Here is a 22,356-nt window from a genome sequence, read left to right on the forward strand (position 1 = left end):
TCCTGAATCCAAGAGCAGATATATGGGTGTAATTAAGGACGCTTTCCTATGTAGTACTGGGACAACATGTACACTGCAATCCCCATGACAGAGAAGCAGCCACGTGAATGTGCCTCAATCCCTACCCAACTCTCCCTCTCATGGCAATATAATCTTGGCAGCCTCCAACTCTAGAACACAGATCTGATTGTCTGAGGATCGGATATGTATCCAATATGTCTATAACTACTTCAGCAAGTCCTTTGTGCCAAGTTTTTTGTGGTGGATTTTACGTATCACGTCCAGGCTCCTGTGACAGCATCTCACAGAATGAGAATAACTGATTATTTGTGAAAGGGAATAATAAGAGCAAAATGTTGTTGTACAGAGCACATTGTATGTAGTGAGTCAGGATCCTGGAATCTGGTCATTGTTTGAGAGTGACAACTTAAATTAAACATCCATAGATTAGGAAATCTGAAAACTGTGGAGAACAGCTCAGAAATGTTGCCCAAACAACTTAAACTTTGCATTCTCTGAAGGCAAACCAAAGGAGCCCAGGACGCCTGAGGCACTGAAAACTAGGTATTGCCAGTACCCATCATGTGAAGTCGTTAGGATGAATATCAGGATCAAGCCTTAGTCTTTAAATAATCTTGGAAAAAAAAAATTATCTCATCCTAACACCGTCCCAGGGCCGTTTGCTCCTCCCTCTGCTCCTCAAGGCTTCCTCTCCTATTCTGTGTTTTCCACACACCAGGTTGGTTCAGGCTGCATTGCAGTAAGGGGTGGCCTCCACTGAAGGTCAGTGTGGCCTCCCGCAGGCTGCTACTCACCCAGCCGCAGGGTTCATGGGATCTGAGGTGGCCCTGGTTGTGGCAGCCAAGGCCACCACACACGGGGCTGGGGGTGCTGAGCACAAGCCCCCTCCCCCCCCCCCGTTTCACAGTATCCTTGATGCCATCCCTTCCAGAAGACCTTCCATATCTCCCCATCACAAGGTTGTCTCTTCCTCACCAGACCCTTGTGTATGTTTGCCCATTGTCAGTTCATCCATCACAACAGCAATGAAAATCAGAGCAATAAGCTGAAGACTCCTGAGGTCTGAACCTCTGCATTCAGTGAGAAAATTCCTGTGGCTAACTGAAACAAGTGCAGATTCAGTGCCCTTTAAATATTAGCTTGATAAAAAAAAACCCCAAAAAAATAGGCTGCAAGATTTTTTTAAAACTGCTAATTGACTAATTAGTTCTTCTGCTACAATTAAGTGAACCTAAACAGCCTTTTCTTGTGGAAAGCTGCTTCTTTATCATCTTCTGGGGAAGGTCTTGTGTGGAAAAGCTTTCTCAGGCCAAACGTGCTGCTAACAGGTAGACAGCCATCTTCCCCCAAGAGTTTCTGCTAACGTTCTATTAATAGAATACGCTGATGATCCTCAAGCAAGGGTTCTGTTGAAAAGGGAAATGAAGTAATTATCCAACTGCCCAAATAGAGAACAGTTTAAATAGAGAAGAAAAACCAAGAGCTTTATCATCTTCTCATTTTATAGTGGTAGTTTATCACCATGAGAGGCAGGGCTTTATATTGGCAGGCTTTATCTGAAGGAAATGAAAGATAGAAAGGCATCAGGCATTTCTTTCATTTTTGTTCAAGGCTTCCTCTTAGTTGTCTGGAAACTTAAAGATAAGCTTAATAAAAGGAGAATTTCTCTTAACCAGAACCAGCCCCTCCAAAATCACTGTTTGCTGTCAACAAGACTCAGACCTCTGTGACTCTGCTTTGGGTGGAAGAAGGAGTGGCTGATTTCTTTGAAGTCTACTGCCAGCAGGCTGGATCTGGTCAGGAAACAAAAGTCCAGGTATGTAAACAGCTCTTCTTTGGATTCTGCTCTTTAGCTCTGAAACTGAGACTGGGCCTTGCATCTTTCTGGTTTGGTGTCTGGTTTGTGTGTGAAGTCCAATGACATTTTATGCTCAGCACACAGGTTAGATGATTAAACCAAATGTGGTAGGGTGGTTCAGAATTTAACTTAAAATTTAACTTAGAATTTATTTTAAAAGCTAAACTACTAAAATATTTCATTATTTTTCAATATTAAAATTAACTTATATCTTACTAATGAGATTATAACTAATTGGACAGAAGCTACATGCACTCAGCAGAGTGTCAGTCCTTGGCTATTGATGAAAATGGTTCCAATATACAGTGCAAAACCTAAAAGATCACAAAACTGAGGTAATGTCAATAGGCAGGAAAGGAAAAATGGTCAGGTATCTTGATGAGGAATGAGAAAAATAGACATATTTAGATGCCATGGGATCTTGTATGCAGCATTTAATAATTTCTGGCTTACTTGAATCCTGGTTTAAGAACTGCTAACTGAAGTTCACTGCTGTTCAAAGAGTACCTTTGTGCTGCAAATGAAGCTGCTCTTCATGCATTTTGTCTCTTAGGGTATTTCCTTCAAGACCCACCTTCTCAGCCTCACAAATGAACCTTCTTTTCTCTCTATCCAGTTAGGTACCTGTGCTTAGAGGTGTCCTGGGTATCTGTTTAGATTGGTAACATTGTTCAGTAGAAGAATGGAGCAGTAACAGTTTTAATTCCTTGACATTCAATGCTGTGCAGCATATGAGGCTTACTTTGTGGTTTAGCTGATGGTGTAGGGAATCGCTGTGATTACATGTCGTGGAACACCATTCTCTCATGTGGACTGACACACATAATCATGAATCATTCCAAAAAAACAAAGTAAAAAATAACCCACTGAGACCACTGATTATCAAAAAAGATACATACACACTCCTAATCCTATGGAAGACCAGTTTGAATTATTTCATACTCTTTTAAATTGAGAAAGGCACTGACAAAAGTAAAATTGTTTAAATGCACTTTAATCTTTTGGATAGTTTGGATTCCACATATAGATTCCTGCTTTTTCACTGTGAATAGCTAAAGATAGTGAAGTCATTATCCACTTAGCAGAGATTCATAATAATAATGTGATCAGGCAAGGAAGGTACTGCAGGATTTGTAGTTTTATTGCACAGCAGATCTGTTTTAAGAACATCAGGAGAAGACTGCTCCATTTGGCAGGAGCTTCAGTCGGTGTCTCATTTGTTGACATGAACATCTGGCAGTGGGAAATGCACAGACAGATTATCAGCTTACTTCTCATTAGATTCGTCACTTTCTTTTCTGTCTCTGCAAAAAGGGGAAGGGCTGCTTTTTGAACTGTAGAAAGAGATACTTTCTCATTAGACTGGTGAAAATTCTTTGTTTGTGATTTTCTACGCTAATTACATGAACTTTTTTGTCCCTTTCCTTCATTTTTAAACTAGCAAAATGAAAAGCAACAGCTTTCTGAGTTTGAATATCTTGGATTTTGGTTGACTATTTTAAAATTCCCAGGGGGGAAAATTGAAAACATTTAGCCAAGTCCAATTGCCAGGCAGTGGCCCCTCCTTTCAGCTCAGGGAATAAAAGCCTCTTCCCTTACACTCACGTAGATGTCATTTCATCTGCTTAACGTACCTCAGAATTGCACTGCAGCAGCAACCCTTGCTAACCTAGAAGGAGCCTATGACTGACAACCGGCCACTGCAAAAATCCAGTGCTTGGCACTTGTTACAGCATCTTGCACTCCCCACCTGGAGCAAGTTCATTCATGAAACTTCTCCTTGTTCACTTTCTAAACTGCTCACTCAGTGTCCCTATTTTCGCATCTGCAGCCCACTCTTGTTTTTGCTGGAGAGTACAGAAAAGCCTACGAGGAACTTAAGGAGCTATACCTTTAAGTCCATTCACATGTATTTGTTTTCTTTTGCTGTATCAGCATTTTAAAACCACAAAAGTGTTTACTATGGATATAGTAATTAAAACATTGTATAGATATGTTATGCAAAGAATTTCTACTGGCTAGAAAAACTAATGTGTGGGATGTCTGATCATAGTTATTGCCAAAAGGCTTTGCTCTAGCTTTGTTTTTCACCTTGGCCTGTCAAAAGAAGCAGAGATGGCACATATTCATAAAACGGTGTAGGGGTTACAGCTGCCTTGGCTGCACTTTGAATAAAATAACTGCCTGTATGGCTTAGTAACCAGAGTTCATGAGGTCTGCCCACCTCTGGGGATGCCCCATGGGTGGCAGCACTTTCCCCCACCAAGCCTGTGACTGACCAAACCCCTATAAGGGGTTTCTCACCCTTCTGCTCTCCCTAAGGTGCCCTGGGGCCCCCTTTGGTGCTCTGGGCTGTTCCTGATGCTGTTTTCACCCCTTTTCCTCTCCTCTTTTCTGCCAGACTGCTGGGCTACCTGCCTATTTTCAGGCGGGCCCTGGTTACCTTCCCTGGATTTTGAAGCGCTGATTTCTTTCAACAGATCTGACTTTACCTGTTCAAATATATGGGTGGAGAGGGAAGCACTGATTTGTGCTCTGTTGTTTACAGGAGAAACAAACTTCTGTGTGTTTTTCCCCATGTCTGCAGGAACCTGTCACTGTCTCTTCACATGTAGTGACCATTTCCAGCCTAACCCCTGCCACTTCATACAACTGCAGTGTAACCACCTTCAGCCACAATAGCCCCAGCATCCCCACTTTCATTGCGGTTTCCACCATGGGTAAGCAGCACTTCCCTGCTTTCTTCTTCCTCTTCCAGCTGCAACATCTGTTTCTCCTTTCTTTCTAAAGCTGCTCTCAGTAATGCTGGCCCCAGGGGTTGTTTGTATCATGGAAAGGCTGCCAGATGTGGATGCAATGAGGAAGCAGCTTTAAAAAGTTCTTAGAAAAATCCTTGCTGGGGAGTTGACTTGGAAAAATATATTTAATATAATTAATAAAATATATTTAATAAAATGTATTTAATATAGTTGTGGATGTAAAGTTATTCTGACCAAGGAAAGTAAAGAAGGTTTCTGACAAAATGAGCAGAACAGGCTGTCTGGTCTCGTAGTACAGTCGATAAGAGTGTAATATGAAACAAAAATAAATCAAGGTTTTGTTACTGAGACTTGATTCCAGTTCTCATTTAAAACAGAATATATTGTACAAATTTATTTGCAAAAGAAACTCAGTCAATTCTAACACATTATATTGCAGCGCCTCAGCCTGTTATTTTGCTTTTAGGTCAGAAAAGATATTGATTATTTTGGAAGATCAGCTTCAGAGTTGAAATGTGCTTTGGAGACATAGATGATGATGAATTTCTGTATTTTATATTTCTTTCACTCTTTTGTGTTATGAGTTTCAGTTAAAAAGCGAAAAACAAATGATAATCACAAAATACCAAAGTTTTAACAAAAATGCCAGAGTGAAGACATTTCCCCACAGAAATTCTGTAAGAGCAATAACAAGTTAAAACCTCCCTTTATTTCTAGTGGGAGATTTTTCCCTAGGCTGAATGAGATCAGTTCAGAAAGATAACACTATCAAAATTCAGTGGGAAAGAAAAGACAAAACACAACCAACCAAAACGAGCCCCACCGCAAAACTGACAGCACTTCTGAATTAACCAAGATTCCCTGTTTGTATGTACAGTCACCGAGATGAATCCCAATGTAGTGGTAATCTCCGTTTTAGCCATCCTAAGTATCCTTCTGATTGGACTGCTGCTGGTGACTCTTGTTGTACTCAGGAGAAAACATCTACAAATGGCCAGGTAAGTCCAGATTTATGCTAGTTCCAAAAGTTTCCAACAACAACAAACACACCAATAGTTGCAAGTGAGGATGCCTTTGTGCGTGAGTGCTGCTCAAGATGCTTGTGATCAGGATACCTTCAAAACCTTGCTTGAGTAGCATGTCTTCTCCATCTGTGTCTTTTCATTCTTGACGTGAGTTATAAGCTCAACCTTGTCTCATTTTGAGCTTTGCAAGAGTGGATCTGTAAGTGCAATCACTTATTACAAGAGGATTGTGTCAGGAACCTAAAGGATAATTAGGATTTGAGGCAACTGGGCATGAGCAAGACATCAAGATATTTAGCAAATCTTTCCTATAGTTTGGAACAGGAGATTTTCCATATCAACAGATAAGACAGTTTGTTAATCGGATCCAGGATGCTGCATTTCAAAGGCCATATAAGGCCTGAGCCATAGGAGCCAAATCCCTAGGATGAGGGAGGATGCACCCAAGGTCCTGTTAGTCTCTCCCTAGAGCACTTGCCAGTCTGCCCCCAAATCCTGATCTTCCAGTTGTCCAAATTCTGCATTCATATGAACTTCTATCCTATAGGAACTGCAGCATGGGAAAGAACATATGGGCTCACCTATATGGTGAAAGGCTGCATGTCTTTCCGTGCAGTCAGAATGCATCCAAATATACACTGAGATTCACAAATCCAGAAGGGATCTTGGGTTAAGCTCTTCACTTATAGCACTGAAGATCCCAATTTATTGTGTCATATAGATGAAAGGAAAAATTATCTTGTAGGAGTATAGGGGTGTGGTTCCTTCAGCTATCTGCACAAATCATTTGTATCTGAATATTGACATTCAGTTTCATTTTCCTCGTGGTTTTACCTATAACAGTTCACTTTAATGTGGGTTTTATTATAGCCTGAGTGAACTGTGTAAGTTTCTCCAAACCCTCAGTATGTATTTCACCTCCTGGTTTTGGAAATGTCCTGGAGTCTTCATCCTTTTGTAATCTGAGCAATATATTTTATATTAATTTACTGTGCTGTCTCAAGAAAGGAAATTATTTCATGTAAAAAGCCCACCAACTTATGTGAAGAATCTAGCACTTGGTTACCTAGCAGACACTGTTATTTTATGTGTTTTGGCTATGTATTCTACGCAACAGATGACCATATCACACATTTTGCTGGCTCCATGAAAATCCCAGCTAAATTAATTCTCTTTTGTATTTAATTACTTTGCAGGCAACCCAAAGCTTTTTCTTTTTATCACCTCTTCTAGCCCCAGAAGATAAAAACCCCTGAAGGAAATTAAAAAAGTAGATCGAGTAAGAAACTGTAAGCAATTGTTTTCTTAAATCAAGGAATCAAAAGTAGTCAAATCAGTTTATCATTTGTGGCTGAAAATACTGGACTTGTGATAAATTCACTGAAATGTTATTCAGGAAATTCAGGGGTTTGCCACAATTATTTTGTGAATCCAAAATTACCACGATGCTGTCAAATGGAGACAATTATACGTATGCTCCTTGGATTTAGGACAGTGAATATTTAGTATAGAAAGATAAATATTTAGCATATATACTGAGGCCAACAACTAGTGCTAGAGCCAGACTATAGAAAGCCCAAATGTGGACAGAAGCTGAGTCCTATTTGAAATCTTTATTAGCAACTTCTCCCTTATTTCACTCTTTTTAAACCATCAGTAAGAAACCTGAGCTTAGTTTTGGATAACTATGTTAAGGGATTTCAGTTATGTTGATCACAGATTACCTCACATCTAGTCAGAGGTGTGAGTGTTCAGCCCTTCTCCACACCACCAAGAGTTCTGTGTTAAATCAACATCACAGCAAGCATTGTGAATCTGAAAATGGTAACTTTGTACCCAATGGTTTTCCTGAAACAGGGAATGCGGGGCTGGAACCTTTGTCAATTTTGCATCTTTAGAGAGAGACGGAAAGCTTCCCTATAATTGGTGAGTGTTTGAAGTAAGGCTTTTAATTATGTCTTTCCCCATCTATGCTTTTTGGCAAATATGACCTTTAATCTTAAGTGCTTATTTTTTCTGCCATCACTGTCCTTCTTTAAGATTTTTTTGGGGTTTTGAACAACAACTAAAGACTATGTATTCTGCCATCTTCTGTTTTTAGTAGGGAATGATGTATATACATGTTAACCAAGTTGCATAGATGTATTTTGGAAGGAAAGCTTTTCCTTTCTCTTACAGACATATTTCCTTACATAAAACAAGTGTAGAAACTTGATCTATAAATCCATTAGCACCTCCATAGAGATATATTTACATCCAGAAGTAAGCCTACCTGTAGATGACTAATTAGCAACTGTCTTCATGCAGTGCTATTAATTAATCTCTCCTTGCATTGCAAGACAAGGACAAGCCAGCTCAAATATTTACTGTAACGTAATGTTCAGTGCTGTTGAAAAGGCTCAACCCCCCCCCAACATACTCTTACTAATCTAAGAAACCACCTACAAGAGTTGCAGACACTGACTATGGACCCCAAACCATCACTGACACCATCAGCAGAAGAAAAGTGTTTGAACAAAGAAAGTCTGTAGGATTAGATATTATAGAAGCAAAAGGGCTCTTCAAAGCTAATTGACTGGCACCAGTGTGGTCATTTCCATTTCTATTACAGAAAATGAGGGCTAATGACTGACTCAAGGTTTACTGGTTTGTTATTTAGCAATCTCTGCAAAAGCTTTTTCTCTTTCAAGACAAGTCCAAACACAGATATTTAAAAGCATACTGCCAGATATCTAAAAGCATACTGCCAGCCCTATTCCAGGATGTAGGAAAAATAAAATCATAGAATCATAGAATTATAGAACAGTTTGGGTTGGAAGGGACCTTCAAAGGTCGTCTGTGCCTTGGTTTTACACCCACGGTCAGATTTGTTGATGGCCAAGAAGTTGAAAAGAGGAGCTGGTGCACAGGGAGCTGCCTCCATGATCTGATAGGATGCAGCCTGCCAGCAAGGATGGGATTGAATGGATTGACACTGCACTACAGCAAGCCTTTTGCTAATAAGCGTGCAAACTGAACTAACAAGCCCTGCAAATCTTGTCAGTACCTCACTGTGCTGCTAATTAACTGGATATTAAACAAGCTTCACTTGCTTAGTTTAGATTTAATAGCAGCCAGCTGTATGTAGTACAAACTAATCTTTCAACTTCTCTTGCTTGGACTATATTAATGGCAAAGAAGGCAGAAGATCAAACACTCATGTTAATTAAATAGCCAAGCTTGAATCAAATGATTGAACTAGCAACAGATGTTATTAAAATCATAAAAGGCTTTTTTATGGGAAGGGGAATTAACTAATAGGTTTGGATGTGAAAGTGAAGGTTCTTGTTGCTTATTATATGTGTATATATATGTGTATATGTGTGTATATATATGTGTATATATGCATATGTGTATACATACATAAATTATGTTATAAAAATATAAATTGAGAAAAATATTCCCACTTACTATCTTCACAAATTTCTGTTACTGAAGCCAGCGTTCCCTAATCTTATGGTCCTGACTTCTCTGAAAGTTAGTAGATATCTTGTTTTGTGTGCCTCTGTTGTCTAATGTCAAGACCAAATTCACTGTCCATCCAGGCAGCCAAATAGAAAATATGGCTCTAAAGACAGGTAGAAGGATTAAGAAGCCAAATTTCCTTTGGGGTTATTCCAGGGATCTAGTAAAGGAGCTATGGGCATATTCACGGATTCCTTACGGAAAGCTCAACACAGCAGAGTTTTCAGGATTTGAGCAGTCTCTGCATCTTTCTTTTAATTGCATAAAATTGTTCAGTACACCTAAGCAGGAGGTGAAAGACTATATAATTCCAGGAAAAAAATATTGTATTTATTGAGCAATTACATAGTTTTCATATGTCGAATAAAATCAATTGGTTTAGATGTCAGAGTTCCTAATTTGTGAACAATATAAATAGGTTTGCAATCATGCCACCATGTGATTTGATAAAGTGGAAATTTATCAGGATGATAAAAGACCTTAGGCCCACTGTAGGAGAGGATCAGGTCTGAGATCATCTCAGGAACCTGCATAGTTCCATGTGACCTGATGAAATCCATCCATGGGTCCTGAGGGAGCTGGCGGATGAAGCTGCTAAGCCACTGTCCGTCATGTTTGAAAAATCATGGCAGTCAGGTGAAGCTCCTTCAGTCCGTGAAGACTGGAAAAAGGGAAATATAACCCCATTTTCAAGAAGGGGAAAATAGAAGACCTGGGAAACTACAGACCAGTCAGTCTCACCTCTGTGCCTGGAAGGATCATGGAGCAGATTCTTGTGGAAACCATGCTAAGACACATGAAAAACAAAGAGGTGATTGGTGACTGACCTCCACAATCCCTACCAACACCTGGGGAAGGGTCCATGCAGAAACTGAGCTGCTCGTTTTCTGTTCAGCAGCAAAACTCATTAAGCATAACTTGGAGTTTCCACTGCATGGGCGGTTTCCCACCACTGGTTGGAAGATTAGTATTAGAGATTATTACATTTGACATGACTTTCTTATCAGGGAAAACACAGTATCTGCCAACTTCATAAGATCCAAGAATACCAAAAGAGGAAATTTCACTTTGTGGTTCTTCTTTAGAACAGCTGTAGAAGGATGGTATTGCTTTTAAGACAGCAGATTTTCTGATGGGGGGGGGGGGAAACACGGAGGTGTATTTGGAAAAAAAAATAATAAATCCTGCTAATGGAGCAATCTTTGTTTAAGTTTCATGAGTTATTCAGATTTGAAAAGTACTTGTAGCCCACTCCACCAGTGGATAGAACACGCCTGAGTAGGCTTCCTGGATTAATGCATAGCAGAGTCCGGTAAAGAGGTTGCAAATGCAGAAGTTTAGAATGATTTTGTACTCAAAGTTCCATTCGCCACAATGAAATCTGCTGTGAATAGTTATTCATAGACACCACAATAATTTTCATCATATAGAATTTTATGTTGGATATCTGAAAATCCTGCATAGGGTGTCAGGTTGAGGACTAAAATTTCTATGGATGTTAATAATATGAAGTAAGAGGAAGCCTTTAAGGACTTAGCTGATTTTTAAAATAGAATGTGCTGATCTCCTGATTTCTGTTTGTCTTACTAACTCTCCTCACTTTTTCATCTTTATGTATGTTATTTATTAATGCTCACAGGCGTAGAAGTGTATTTGCTTTCCTAACTCTGCTACCCTCATGCCTTTGGACTGATTATCTTTTGGCATTTTATATTAATCCTTGGTAAGTGATTTACTTGTTTTTCCATTGCAATGTGTAAACAATGTTAGTTTCTATTACATGAAAAATGTGTGATACCTCTGCTTTAAAATGGGTCAAGGCTTTTGAAGATACAATTTTCTTGTACTAGAACTCAGATTGGAGAGGATGTGGGTATCAAAGTATTTGCTACCCTGCTTCATCTGGTTTGCCTGTTTATGCTCCAATCCATTTTGGTATTAAAAACCTAATCTTATGGTGGTCATCATATTCATCTCATTGCTGTCTTTGCAATTTTTGCCACTTCATTGTAAGTCCTGGCTTCTTCTGTCGCAGTTATTAATTTGTTCATTGCCTGGCATTGCCTTCTGCTGCTGCTGCTTTTGTATTACTAAAATTGCTTAATCGTGCCCCACCTGTTTGGTGTGTGTTGTCAAATACCTTAGTTTTTAAAGGTGTGGTTGTGCTCTCCTGACATCAGTAAAAGTTTTGCTTTTGGAAACAACAGTTGACTGAGAATCAGTACAAACTAGCAGTCTCAAAGTATAAAAAGTGGGTTAGTCTGTGTGTGTCTCTGTGTGTATGTGTATATAGTTAATAGTTTAGTCTGAAAATAGCTCATAAAGACATAATACACAACTGATTGGGGTTTTTTTAAGTACCTAACCAACAAAACCACAGTCTATTTAGAACCTGAACTGTTTTACAAAACATTTAACAAATAAGTATAATTGACTATGATCTAAAAGTGCTCAATTTATATAAAATAAACAAGTTCCTGATGGTCTTGAGTCCAAGGTATAGTGATTTACAAAATTGTGGTACCAAAGTTAAGGTTTACTTTTGACCAAACATTTTCTCTGGTGCTACCATAGTACTACTGTTCAGCACAAAAGCCCTGGCAGGCAGTCACTGGCATCTTCAGCATAGGAATTTCCGAGACTGGTTTTCATTGAGTTGCATTGAGTATGTGTTAAAAATCATGTAAATTTTCAGTGGGCCCAAAAATGAGTGGGTTTATGTAACTAAATAAAGGTTCATTTCTTCTCCCAAGAAAATAAAAGCATGATACCAGTACCCAGGTGAAGAACAGCGTCTTTCCAAGGTTAAAATTATATTGACTTTTAACTTACCTGATGTAAACTCAACTATCAGAGCTGCAAAATGATGGAGGATCAGGCAAGCAGTTTGTTATTGTGTAGGTTACACTGATCTCTTTAACTCTCTAGTGGTCAAGAAGCCCAAGGTGGCCACTATCTATGGCACTGCTGCAAAAACATTGTAATCTTCTTTTTCCCTTTTTCCTCTTTTTGGTTAATATGCATTAACTCACCTTGCCAGATGTGTATCTTCAGAAATTTCCTCTTCAATCAAGCTACCTAGTTTAGTATGGATGACCAAGTTTAAAGGAGCTGAATGAGATGAGAATAATCCCTCTCTTTGAATTTTAATCTATAGGGTAAATGGAAGAACAGATGAAACACCAGCTAATGTTTCAAATGTCTTTGTTTTGCACACAAATTAATTTAAAACATTTATGAACATTCAGAAAACAATTACAGTGCTAAAAAAGAGAGGCCTCTTGAGACTATCAAAGCACAAGAAAATGTTGCTGAGAAATGGATGTCAGTCATTTGTTTTATTGCCTCTTGAAGTGTTTCCTGGAGAACTGTTCTTAGAAGCATTCCTATCATAAACAGCATTCAGATTTCTTTTTCTTTTGAAACTAATTCCAATGTGCCTGACATTAAAAGGTTTACCATAGTCATAGGGGATAAAAAATAAATGTGTGGAATAATTTAGAGAAATTAATTTCAAGATTTCATTGGGAAAATCTTTAAAGTTGTAGAATACTGCTAGGCTGTGCATATAGTACACGTAAATGTACAGATTCAATACAGATAGTATCTGTTTAGATAATAGTAGGCCAAAGAATTTTAAATATTTGCAAAGTAAAGCTTGGCAGAGTAAATCCTTCACAGTACTGTAAAGCTGGTATTGCTATAGCTTGTTTATTCTGCAGGCAAAGCTCCACATCTGAATGGAAATGTACCTTGACAAGATAACAAAAATTACTATGGATTGGGTGCGGCTGCTCCAAAAACTGAACATGTTGTAAAACTTAATTTTGGAAATGAATAGTTGATTTTGTGTGGGTTTTGTGGGTGGTTTTGGTGTGGGTTTTTTTTAGTCATTATAATGTGATGAATGGATAAATATTGTTTAATGCTTAGGAAGAAAAAAATGATACTACTAAAATCTCTTCTGAGTAAGCAAGAATCTATTAGTGCTCTGTGGATGACTTAACAGAGGGTATGCATTTTCAGACCTCTAGCCAAATTATTACAGGGTGCTAACTTTGTGCATTTAATCTAATTGATTGCTTAAAATTTTTGTGGCAGCAACAAGATGAACACACACCCTTTCTCCAAAAAAACCCACATGGTGGTAGTTAGTGCAGTGCAGTTCTTAAGTCCGTATCTTATGGGTTATACCACTTAACACACTCATAACCTTGCTTGCAACTGTCACTAGTGAATTATATGACTCATAAATCATGTGAAGACAGTGTATAACATGACTGGCATAATTATCTTTAGCTGTGAAAAGTCAATTAATATTATCTAAGTTTTAAGCTTGAATCCGATGAAGTCAGCAGGGTATTTGCCATTGTCTTCATTGATCATCATAAGCAGGTTATGAAATGGGTGATAAATATTGCTCTGGCCCTTTTTTTTAGTCACCCTTACTTGAATTTACAAATAGTGGTCTTCATTTACCCAACAGATGCTTCTCATTCCCAAAGTCTCTGTAGTGTTGGCGTCCAGTTTCCCAGCCCACTAAAGCCAGAGTAAAGCAGCCTTGAGGGCACCATGGTGGTTCATCCCCTGCAACAGCACAGCCCTCTCCCAGTCTCAGCCAAGCTTAGGCTCCAAGGACTCAGCTCCAGCCCACCTGAAGCCAACAGTGCTGTTTGTTTGGTTAGGATTCATAGAGAACACATTGTTTGTGTTGGACCAGAAAACACAATTTCTTAAATCAGTACTGACTTTGAATAAAAAGTCTACAACAGTTTAATGAGTGAAAAACACTTCCTTTTTTTTTTTTTTTTTACAGGAGTAAAAATGGATTAAAGAAGAGAAAGCTGACCAAGTATGTAACTTCTTTGATATTTAAGGAAATAAAAAATGGATTAAACATGCATTATGAAGTATGTGGTATAACGATATTGTAGTTACTTTTTGATAAACACATCCTGAGAGAGATATCTGAAGGCAGAAAACAAACAATAATTGGACAAAAGCAATTCTTCTCACAGATTAAGTTGTGGTAGAACAGGTCCTTACTGATAGAAAATTAGTCATCAGGAAAAAGATCAATTATTCAGCTTACTGATTCCTTAGTTAAAAATGACAAATGATGAAAAACTGGAATGAGTTTGTTTGTAGTGATATTTCCCTCTTGACATGAAACTCTCATTATGGTTGTTACTAGAGCATTAGATCATTAATGCTAACGGGTAAGCAGGAGTAATTAAGTGGTGATAAGACAGGTTCCTTTGGGCATATTGCCTCAAAGTAAATGAAAAGATTACTGTGTACATGCTTCAGTAGCTTGTAAATTAAAGCATGATAATTAGGTGAGGGAAGCTGCTTACCTGTGTTTCATTATTCAGAGCATTAGCCTGATTATTTCTCTGTTATGTTCAGAGGCTGTGCTTATACTAACAGATAGCTCCTCGCCTAGGAAAAAAGTGTGTAGAATGACATGAGTTGCTAAATCAAGGCTAGTTTAGAGCTGCTGAAGCTCTGCATTTGATGCCCACATGCCACTTTACTTAGCCATGATCACTCTGGGAGAAGAATTTGACCTCTGATGACAAATGTGTATGGTTATCAAAGCAAGCAGAGAAAGCAGCAATGGCAGTGGCATCCAAAACAGTGGTTTAGGGGATTTTTTTGGTGGAATTTCTAAAAAAAAATGAAAACCTAATTATGAAATCCACTTTTCTGTATGAGCAAAGCTCAGATGAGTTTTAAAAGTGTTTCTGACAGATGTGAAAATATCTGAAAGCAACATTTTACATGGCACAAAAGACAAATGAAACAGCCCTGGTGCCATAAGCAGGCTGGTGGGATGGTACTGAGTGTGGGTCTGTGATGGGGTGCTGGCTCATCACTTTTCATGGTGTCACCTGTACCTTGGGAACATAACCCGTGCAAAAACAGTTCAGGGGCCAGGGAACTGTAAGAAGAGTGCATGGGCCATTCCCCTGGCCTCAGACCAGTGGTTTCCCTCAGGTAGGACAACTCTAAAACACCCTAACACAAGGTGGTTGCCATCATCAGCAACAGCAGCAGCAGCATTAAGCTCATCCAGAGGGATCAGCACTCCTCTCTCAGCCTCTGGTGCCATTATGCTGTGGTGCAGGTAATGAGTAATACACCCACCATTTGGTGGCATTCAACCACAACACATTTTTTCTTGCTCTTTATTGTTGCTTTCTAGCATTAACAGTTGCAAATACATATTTATGACTTGATAGTATTCTAGGGAAAAATAGAAATAAAATGTACTAAAAATATTTGGGGGTTCATTTTGGGTTTGTTTGGGGCTTTTTTGTCTTTAATTTCTGTGTTTTTTTCTTTTAAAGCCCTGTCCAGTTGGATGATTTTGATGGATATATCAAGGATATGGCCAAAGATTCGGATTATAAATTTTCTTTGCAATTTGAGGTAAATCTATGGGGACTCTGTCCTCGCCTAGCTGCCATGCCTAGATCGGCTATTTCCAGATGTTAGGCTTGCATGGCATTTTCCTGTGCTCTGTGTTGTTTAATGCATGCTGTTGCTAGGTGGGTCAGCTTCCGTTCCAGTTATGCAGAATTTAAAAATGGACCTTGGTGGCATTGAAGGCTGTATTTAGTAAGCTGATTTGAGTGGCTCATCACATTTGTTTCGATATAATTGTCAGACCAGCACACTTCCTTTATGTTTAGGGCATGGTGGCAGCCTGAATTAAAGACATCAAAATCTTGAATTCATTTTAATTATTTCATGTCCTGAATTTGACGGGAAGCATTGGAATGAGGAGGTGACATCAAAAATGTCTTTAAGTAGGTCTCCCCAAGACCAGTTCAGGTATATTCTCTTAATTACACAGAATTTAAAGTCAGTTTAATAGTATAAAACTAAAAAGCTCTTATCTTAGGGCTAGCTCGCAAAGATTTATGCATAGGAAGGGAGTAGGGAGGACAATCAGTGTGTTAACCACCATTCTGAGTGGTTGACACATTCCCTTCCTGCCAGTAAAAAGTCTTCTGATGCATCATATACTAGATGTAGCTACTGAAGGTAATGACTAGAAAGATCTTCAAAGCATTCCCCAGTATCAAGATAAAAAAAAAAAACACTTGAGGAGCTGAAGAAAAACCATTAAGTGGGGCAGACGACCACCACAGAAATAACTTATCAACGCCCTTGTTTGACACTATTTTGGCTAATTTAAGTTCGGGTAGAGAGGAGCAGTCCTCAGCCTCAGCCTTGGGTGGCAGCAGTGCATCAGCAGGAGAGACCACATCTTTGCTCTCTACCTGTTTGGAGCCAGACTCAGGGACATCAGACAAGGACAGTCAGCGTGATCCTGCTGTCGTTTTATAAAGTGATTTATGAACGTTTTCAATCTGGTACCTGCCACAAGCAGTCACTTCACCAGGCATTACTTTTTGAGTGTTTGTGAGCTTGACCTTGGTGTTTCTCTTTCTGTTACCTCAGGAGCTAAAACTGATTGGCCTTGACATCCCCCACTTTGCTGCCGATCTTCCCATGAATCGCTGTAAAAATCGCTACACAAATATCCTGCCGTGTAAGTACAATACATACAGACTCCTGCCTAAAGTTCCTGATAGAGAGGGAAAGAAGAGTTTTAATAAGAGAGTTGGAGAATCAGAACAGACTTCCTGACTCATAAAAGCCTGGTTCTAAAGCCTGCCCTTAGAGAGATATTTTTAGTTAGCTTTGAAGAGCTTTCTGGAGATGTTTATCAAGACAGTAGTTTGGAGATGAGAAACACAAGGTGTCCTTTCTGCTACTCAGTATTGTTACTATGTTCCTCTTACAATTTTAATGAAACATAAGGGAGCCCAAAAGGACAGCAGCTCAAGGGTTTTACAGAATGGTAATGAGTGTGCATCTGCGTAGTTTTTACTGAAGCAAGCATTGCTGTCTTTTGGTAAATATGAGAATTTTCTAATGGATTTTTTTTTTGCTCCAGTTTTCATAGGATTAATTTTAATTTTGCCATGTTTGAGAGACATTTTTTTTTTCTCCTTTCACAGATGATTTTAGTCGTGTCCGGTTAGTTTCGATGAATGAAGAAGAGGGATCTGACTACATTAACGCCAACTACATCCCTGTGAGTACAGAAACTCAGTCAGTGTAAAGAACAGTGTCCTGCATAGCAGTTAGTGTGTCACCTGCAGATAGCACAGTATCTCCTATAAAGTCAGATAGATTCTCAGCATCTCCTTCAGCTTCCAATATTTTGCTCAATTTTAAAAGTTTGGCAAATTTTGCCACAGCAGCACTGAGAAACCTAGATTATACTGGTAAGGAAATGGGGAGGAAAAGTTAAATGGTTCAATGGCTTTTGAAAACAGCTAGGAAAAACATAAACTTTTAAATGAGAAACTCTTCCAGGTTTCTACAGCACATGGAAAAAGGATTGTGTCAGACACACCACAAAATGTACACAGCCCAGATGGAGCGTGGAGAGAGCTGTTTTCTACCTCGTCCCTGGTGCTCCCAGTGTGTCTCCCTGTCCTGGCATAGAGCATCCATTTACCAGGGAGCAGCACCCAGAGTTTTAGGATAAAGTACATGCAGAGCTGTATTCAACCATTTTGACAATGGGAGTGGGCTAAAACCTCATCAGGTCTTTCCACTTTTGCCTGAGCTTGTGCAGTCACTTAGGCTTATCCCTGCCACTGCCACAAAGGTTTGCCCCTCTGTTATCCACCCCTTGCTATTGCTCAGTGTAAGCTGTGTTAGGGAGAGCAATGTCCACTGGGTCCTTCCGCATGGAGTGGAGGCAGGACACTATAACATCCATTTAGAAAAATGTTTGGGGACAGGTAGGCAGATGAGGCAGATGAGCATTTCTGCACCCTTGATGTGAACAGTTGACAGAGCTGGCCCTAGCTATGCTGGAGAGAGCTGAGTCAGCATTATGGAAATGGAAGGAACCCTCAGATGAGTCAGTGAAACCATGTTTTTGTCACTATGGCATCGCCCATGCATGTAGTGCTGAGCATGTTGCCTCCGCTTAGTTTCTATGTGTCAGGAGCATGAACCTAAACACACGCTGCAAGTTCCTGAGCTTGCAGTGAATCAAGAAAGAAAAATGTTCCAGTGTTCAAAACCATCATTCACAATGTCTGGATTATGGATAATAGAATTTTATGTAGCAATCCTTTTCAGATTGCTCAGTTCTGCTTTTATAGTTTACATCTCTTCAGTTCTGCTTACTGCATAATGCTGACCGTAGAAACTGGGACACGTGTCATCTTAATGTTTGGCTTTTGCTGACAATTGCTTCTCCACTGACTACCTGCCTCCAAACACAGATACTAGTGGTCATCTGTGTTCCTGTGATAATGGAGGTTTGACACTTAGCTCAGACATAGCCCATGCAGGGAAAAAAAATCACCCCAGCAAATTCTGGGTAGTGCAAAAACTCAGATTGAGACTTCTAGATGTCCGGAGGAAGCCATTTATGGAAAGTGCTCCCAAATCACAAATATTTTTACAATCCACATGCTGTGGTGGCACAGAAATGGCCCAATTTATATTAGCTCATGCTGCGTGGTAGATGTATCTTTCACTCTTATTAGAAACAACAAATAACTTTCCAAATGTGTTTTTAATGATACAATCTCAGTAAATATGGTTACAGCAGATGCCAGAATGGCCAATCTGTGGATCTTTTATTACAGTCTTTATAGCCATCTTTTGGCTTTGGAGAGGGGAAGGAGTCTTTCCATGTTGATAGGATAGGAGAAGGAATACATGGATATAAAACATCTAAGCTTCAATGGAACACGGCAGTGATAATCTGCTAAGGGTGTGGATTCCACATATTCTCTATTATTTTAAGCAGAATTCTAATTAATGTTTTGCTAATTGAAGTCCTTATGACATAAACACACATAATCCTGTTTATTGCTATCTTCTGTTTATATCTGTGACTTAAAATCACCCACTGTTTGGGATGAGCAAGCTAAGCATCTGTAACTAAGCATCTGTAACTGAGTTTTTGTCTATAACCGATCAAACCCTTAAATGAAATCTGGAAGAAGCTGGAACTTTGATTTAGGATTCCCATTACTTGTTTTTTTAATGTTGCCTTTCCTGCTCTCTGGGAAAAGGATTTGTGTAGTAACAGCTTCATCTTCTGTCCTTCATTCTAGATTGCTTACGCTTTGGGAGCATCGAAAACTGCCAAATTTGTAATCTCAAAATAAATTAAAAAATATCATGAAGTAGTTTCTTTATACTAGAAATCACTTTTTGAAGTACAAATTGAACTTGAGCAAGCTAAAAAATACATATGGCAGAGAAAAATACGTATTCTGAAGCAGTAATCATGTTGGTAAACCGCACCTGTCTCTTTGTTTCTTAGGGTTATCATTCACCCCAGGAATATATTGCAACCCAAGGACCACTGCCAGAAACTAGGAATGATTTTTGGAAGATGGTTCTCCAGCAGAAATCTCAAATTATTGTTATGCTCACTCAGTGTAATGAGAAAAGAAGGGTATGTAGCAAAATCTTGCACATAGTATAAAAGAAACTACTCTGAAAACATACTTGTTTTCTGGTGAATGAATTTCTTTCCATTGTTATCTGATCATGAGACAGCATCATAATAAGACCTAGAATGGCACTTCATACACTTAAGGCAGGCATTGCAGGATGATTAAAGGACTGGAGCATCTTTCACATGAGGAGCGGCCCTCCAGGCTGAGAAAAAGAAGGCTCAGGGGATTTTGTTACTGTTTATTAACATATGATGGGAGGGAATGGAGACAAGGGATACCTCTGTGGTGCCCAATGACAGGACAAAAGCCAGTGAGCACAAATTAAAGCATATTAAATTCCATCTTAAATCAGGAATCACTTTTTTACTGTGAGAGTGACTGAGCACTGGCACAGGTTGCACAGGGAGGTTGTGTAGTCTCCACCCTTGGAGATATTCAAATGCTGTCTGGAAATGGTCCTGATGGCTCTTGGAGGCCCTGATTGAGCAGAGAAATTGGACCAGAAGACCTCCAGAGGTCCCTTCCAGCCTCAACCACTCTGTGACTCTGCATTTCTAAGTTTAAATAATGATAAAATACAAGTATTATGCTTTACGTTTTCCTCAACATCATCATAAAAATATTTGGAATATAACTTATTTTTTATATTTATATTCTAGTTCCCTGTGTTTTCTTCCTTTTAGACCTATTTTATTAGGAAAACAATCTAAAAAGACACTATCTATTTCTGTTCTTCACTATACTAGTGCTACCCTTCAGAAAACCAGTGCATAGCTTATGTCCACAGTTACACAAATAGGAATGATCAAGCTGAAAGTCATTGCAGGATATATTACCTCACAGCATCAAGTAAATAGTGCTGTAGACATTTCTAAAACTGAGGTTCAGTATACTTGTGATTGTGCTTTTTTATATATCCATATATATTTATATAAATAAAAATATGTTTATATTTCTTTCCTTTTCAGGTGAAATGTGATCATTACTGGCCTTTTACAGAAGATCCCATTGCATATGGGGACATCACAGTAGAGATGCTGTCTGAGGAGGAGCACACAGACTGGGTTTATAGGAATTTCAGAATTAGCTATGTAAGTGATGACAGCTCCCACCTCTCCCCATGTTTTGAGTTCCTTTAAGTCTCAGAGACAAAATGTGTTGTGTTGAGAATCTTATTTCACCTAAGGCCTCTAGAGCTTTTAGTATTGTAAGGTTTTTTTTATGATAATGAGTATTTTTCTGAATCTTTCCTTTGCCCCTGTAATGTTGGGGTTTGGTTTTGTTTTTTTTCTTCCCTTTTGGTATTTTATTTTTTCCTTGAAATTTGAAAAGAAAAATTCTCAAGAGTCCAGTCTTGATTTTTTGCCAACAGATTTGGTTTTTATCTGTGGCAAGATGAGAAAGGAAGGGGAATGGAATAGAACAAGGTAAAAATCTTAAACTTGAAAAATGCAACAGTTCTTGATTTTAAAGCAAAATAAAATTGAACCACTGTGAGGGAAAAAAAAAGCAAAAGCCAAATCCTAGACCCAGAAAAAAGAGTTCATTTTGATAATGATATCCTGATACCCCCTGCCCTTATTAATCAAATAACATGTAAATTCTTTGCCACTTTTTTGGCTGCCTTTACATTCTTAGGCTGTATTGGGGAAAAAAACCCAACAAAACAACACTACAAAATGACAGAAAAACTCAGTCTGACTGAGCATGACTGCACTGTTAAAACTCCTGTGAACATGCTGCTGTTCTGCTTCTCCCATTAGGCTGATGAGGTGCAAGACGTGATGCATTTTAACTACACTGCCTGGCCAGATCATGGTGTCCCCACGACCAACGCTGCCGAAAGCATCCTTCAGTTTGTACAGATGGTCAGGCAGAAATCAGCAAAGAGTAAAGGTCCCATGATTATTCACTGCAGGTAAATGCTTCAAGGAAATAGAGAACTAAAGGCTGTAACTCATTAAATAGATTGGAAAACCATTGGTACCCTCAAATCTGTTCTTCCAATGACCAGAGGAGGAGGATGTGCACAGAGGCACACATCTGAAGGGAAGCAGCACACTGCTGGACAGACCACACTGTCAATAACATGAAGGCGTGGAAGTGAGAGAGCAGGGTCAGGCTCTCTGGTGTAAATCAGGATTGCCCACTGTGCTCCTGAAGCCATTTGTTGATAACATCTGAAGAGATGCCTCTGCTCTACAAAGAAACGCCTTAGGGTCTATGGCTGCAGGCTGAAATCCCAGCCCCACTGCAGTCAAAGCAGGGGACCAATTCTTTACCCTTAACACCAGAGAGAACCAGCTCCAGAAAACAGTGTGTCTCTGTGCAGATCATCCTCCTCTGGGCATTCAGCTTGCGGTATATTCAGTAAGTGACACGAAGAGCAGTATGCTGTGCTAGCAGTAATATCAGTATCCCATCAGTAACCCCCAGTTATATGGGATTTTTTTGTTTGGTTTTCTTTTTTGGAGGAAGGTTGGTTTATATAGTGTCAGATTTATCTCTTGTGCATCATCTGGCCTTTTATTAAGATACTCACTTACTTGGCCTCTCTGGAAGCAGCTACCATGTTAGTTGTGATATCATCCCAGATTGGTACCTGTTGCAGTTCTCTTAACTAAATTCAAACCACTTCGTAGCTCTTCACGCAAATAGCTACTTGCAACAGG

The 22,356-nt window shown here is 39.2% G+C and overlaps 1 protein-coding gene across 1 annotated transcript in view; it reads left to right on the plus strand.

Moving 5' to 3' along the window:
- Positions 1-22,356, plus strand: part of PTPRO (protein tyrosine phosphatase receptor type O) — a gene marked incomplete at both ends in the record, with an annotated part of 150,030 nt that overhangs the window by 123,425 nt on the left and 4,249 nt on the right. Inside the window, 12 exons of the mRNA XM_080626035.1 lie at positions 1,698-1,837; positions 4,467-4,599; positions 5,516-5,636; positions 7,521-7,589; positions 10,807-10,890; positions 13,984-14,019; positions 15,521-15,602; positions 16,641-16,731; positions 17,204-17,280; positions 19,546-19,680; positions 20,653-20,775; positions 21,448-21,602. Of these exons, the coding sequence (XP_080482161.1) occupies positions 1,698-1,837; positions 4,467-4,599; positions 5,516-5,636; positions 7,521-7,589; positions 10,807-10,890; positions 13,984-14,019; positions 15,521-15,602; positions 16,641-16,731; positions 17,204-17,280; positions 19,546-19,680; positions 20,653-20,775; positions 21,448-21,602 (1,246 nt within the window). The remainder of the gene's footprint in view (positions 1-1,697; positions 1,838-4,466; positions 4,600-5,515; positions 5,637-7,520; positions 7,590-10,806; positions 10,891-13,983; positions 14,020-15,520; positions 15,603-16,640; positions 16,732-17,203; positions 17,281-19,545; positions 19,681-20,652; positions 20,776-21,447; positions 21,603-22,356) is intronic.

The sequence above is a fragment of the Psittacula echo genome, assembly GCF_963264785.1.
Source record: "Psittacula echo genome assembly, chromosome: 1".
NCBI lineage: Eukaryota > Metazoa > Chordata > Aves > Psittaciformes > Psittacidae > Psittacula > Psittacula echo.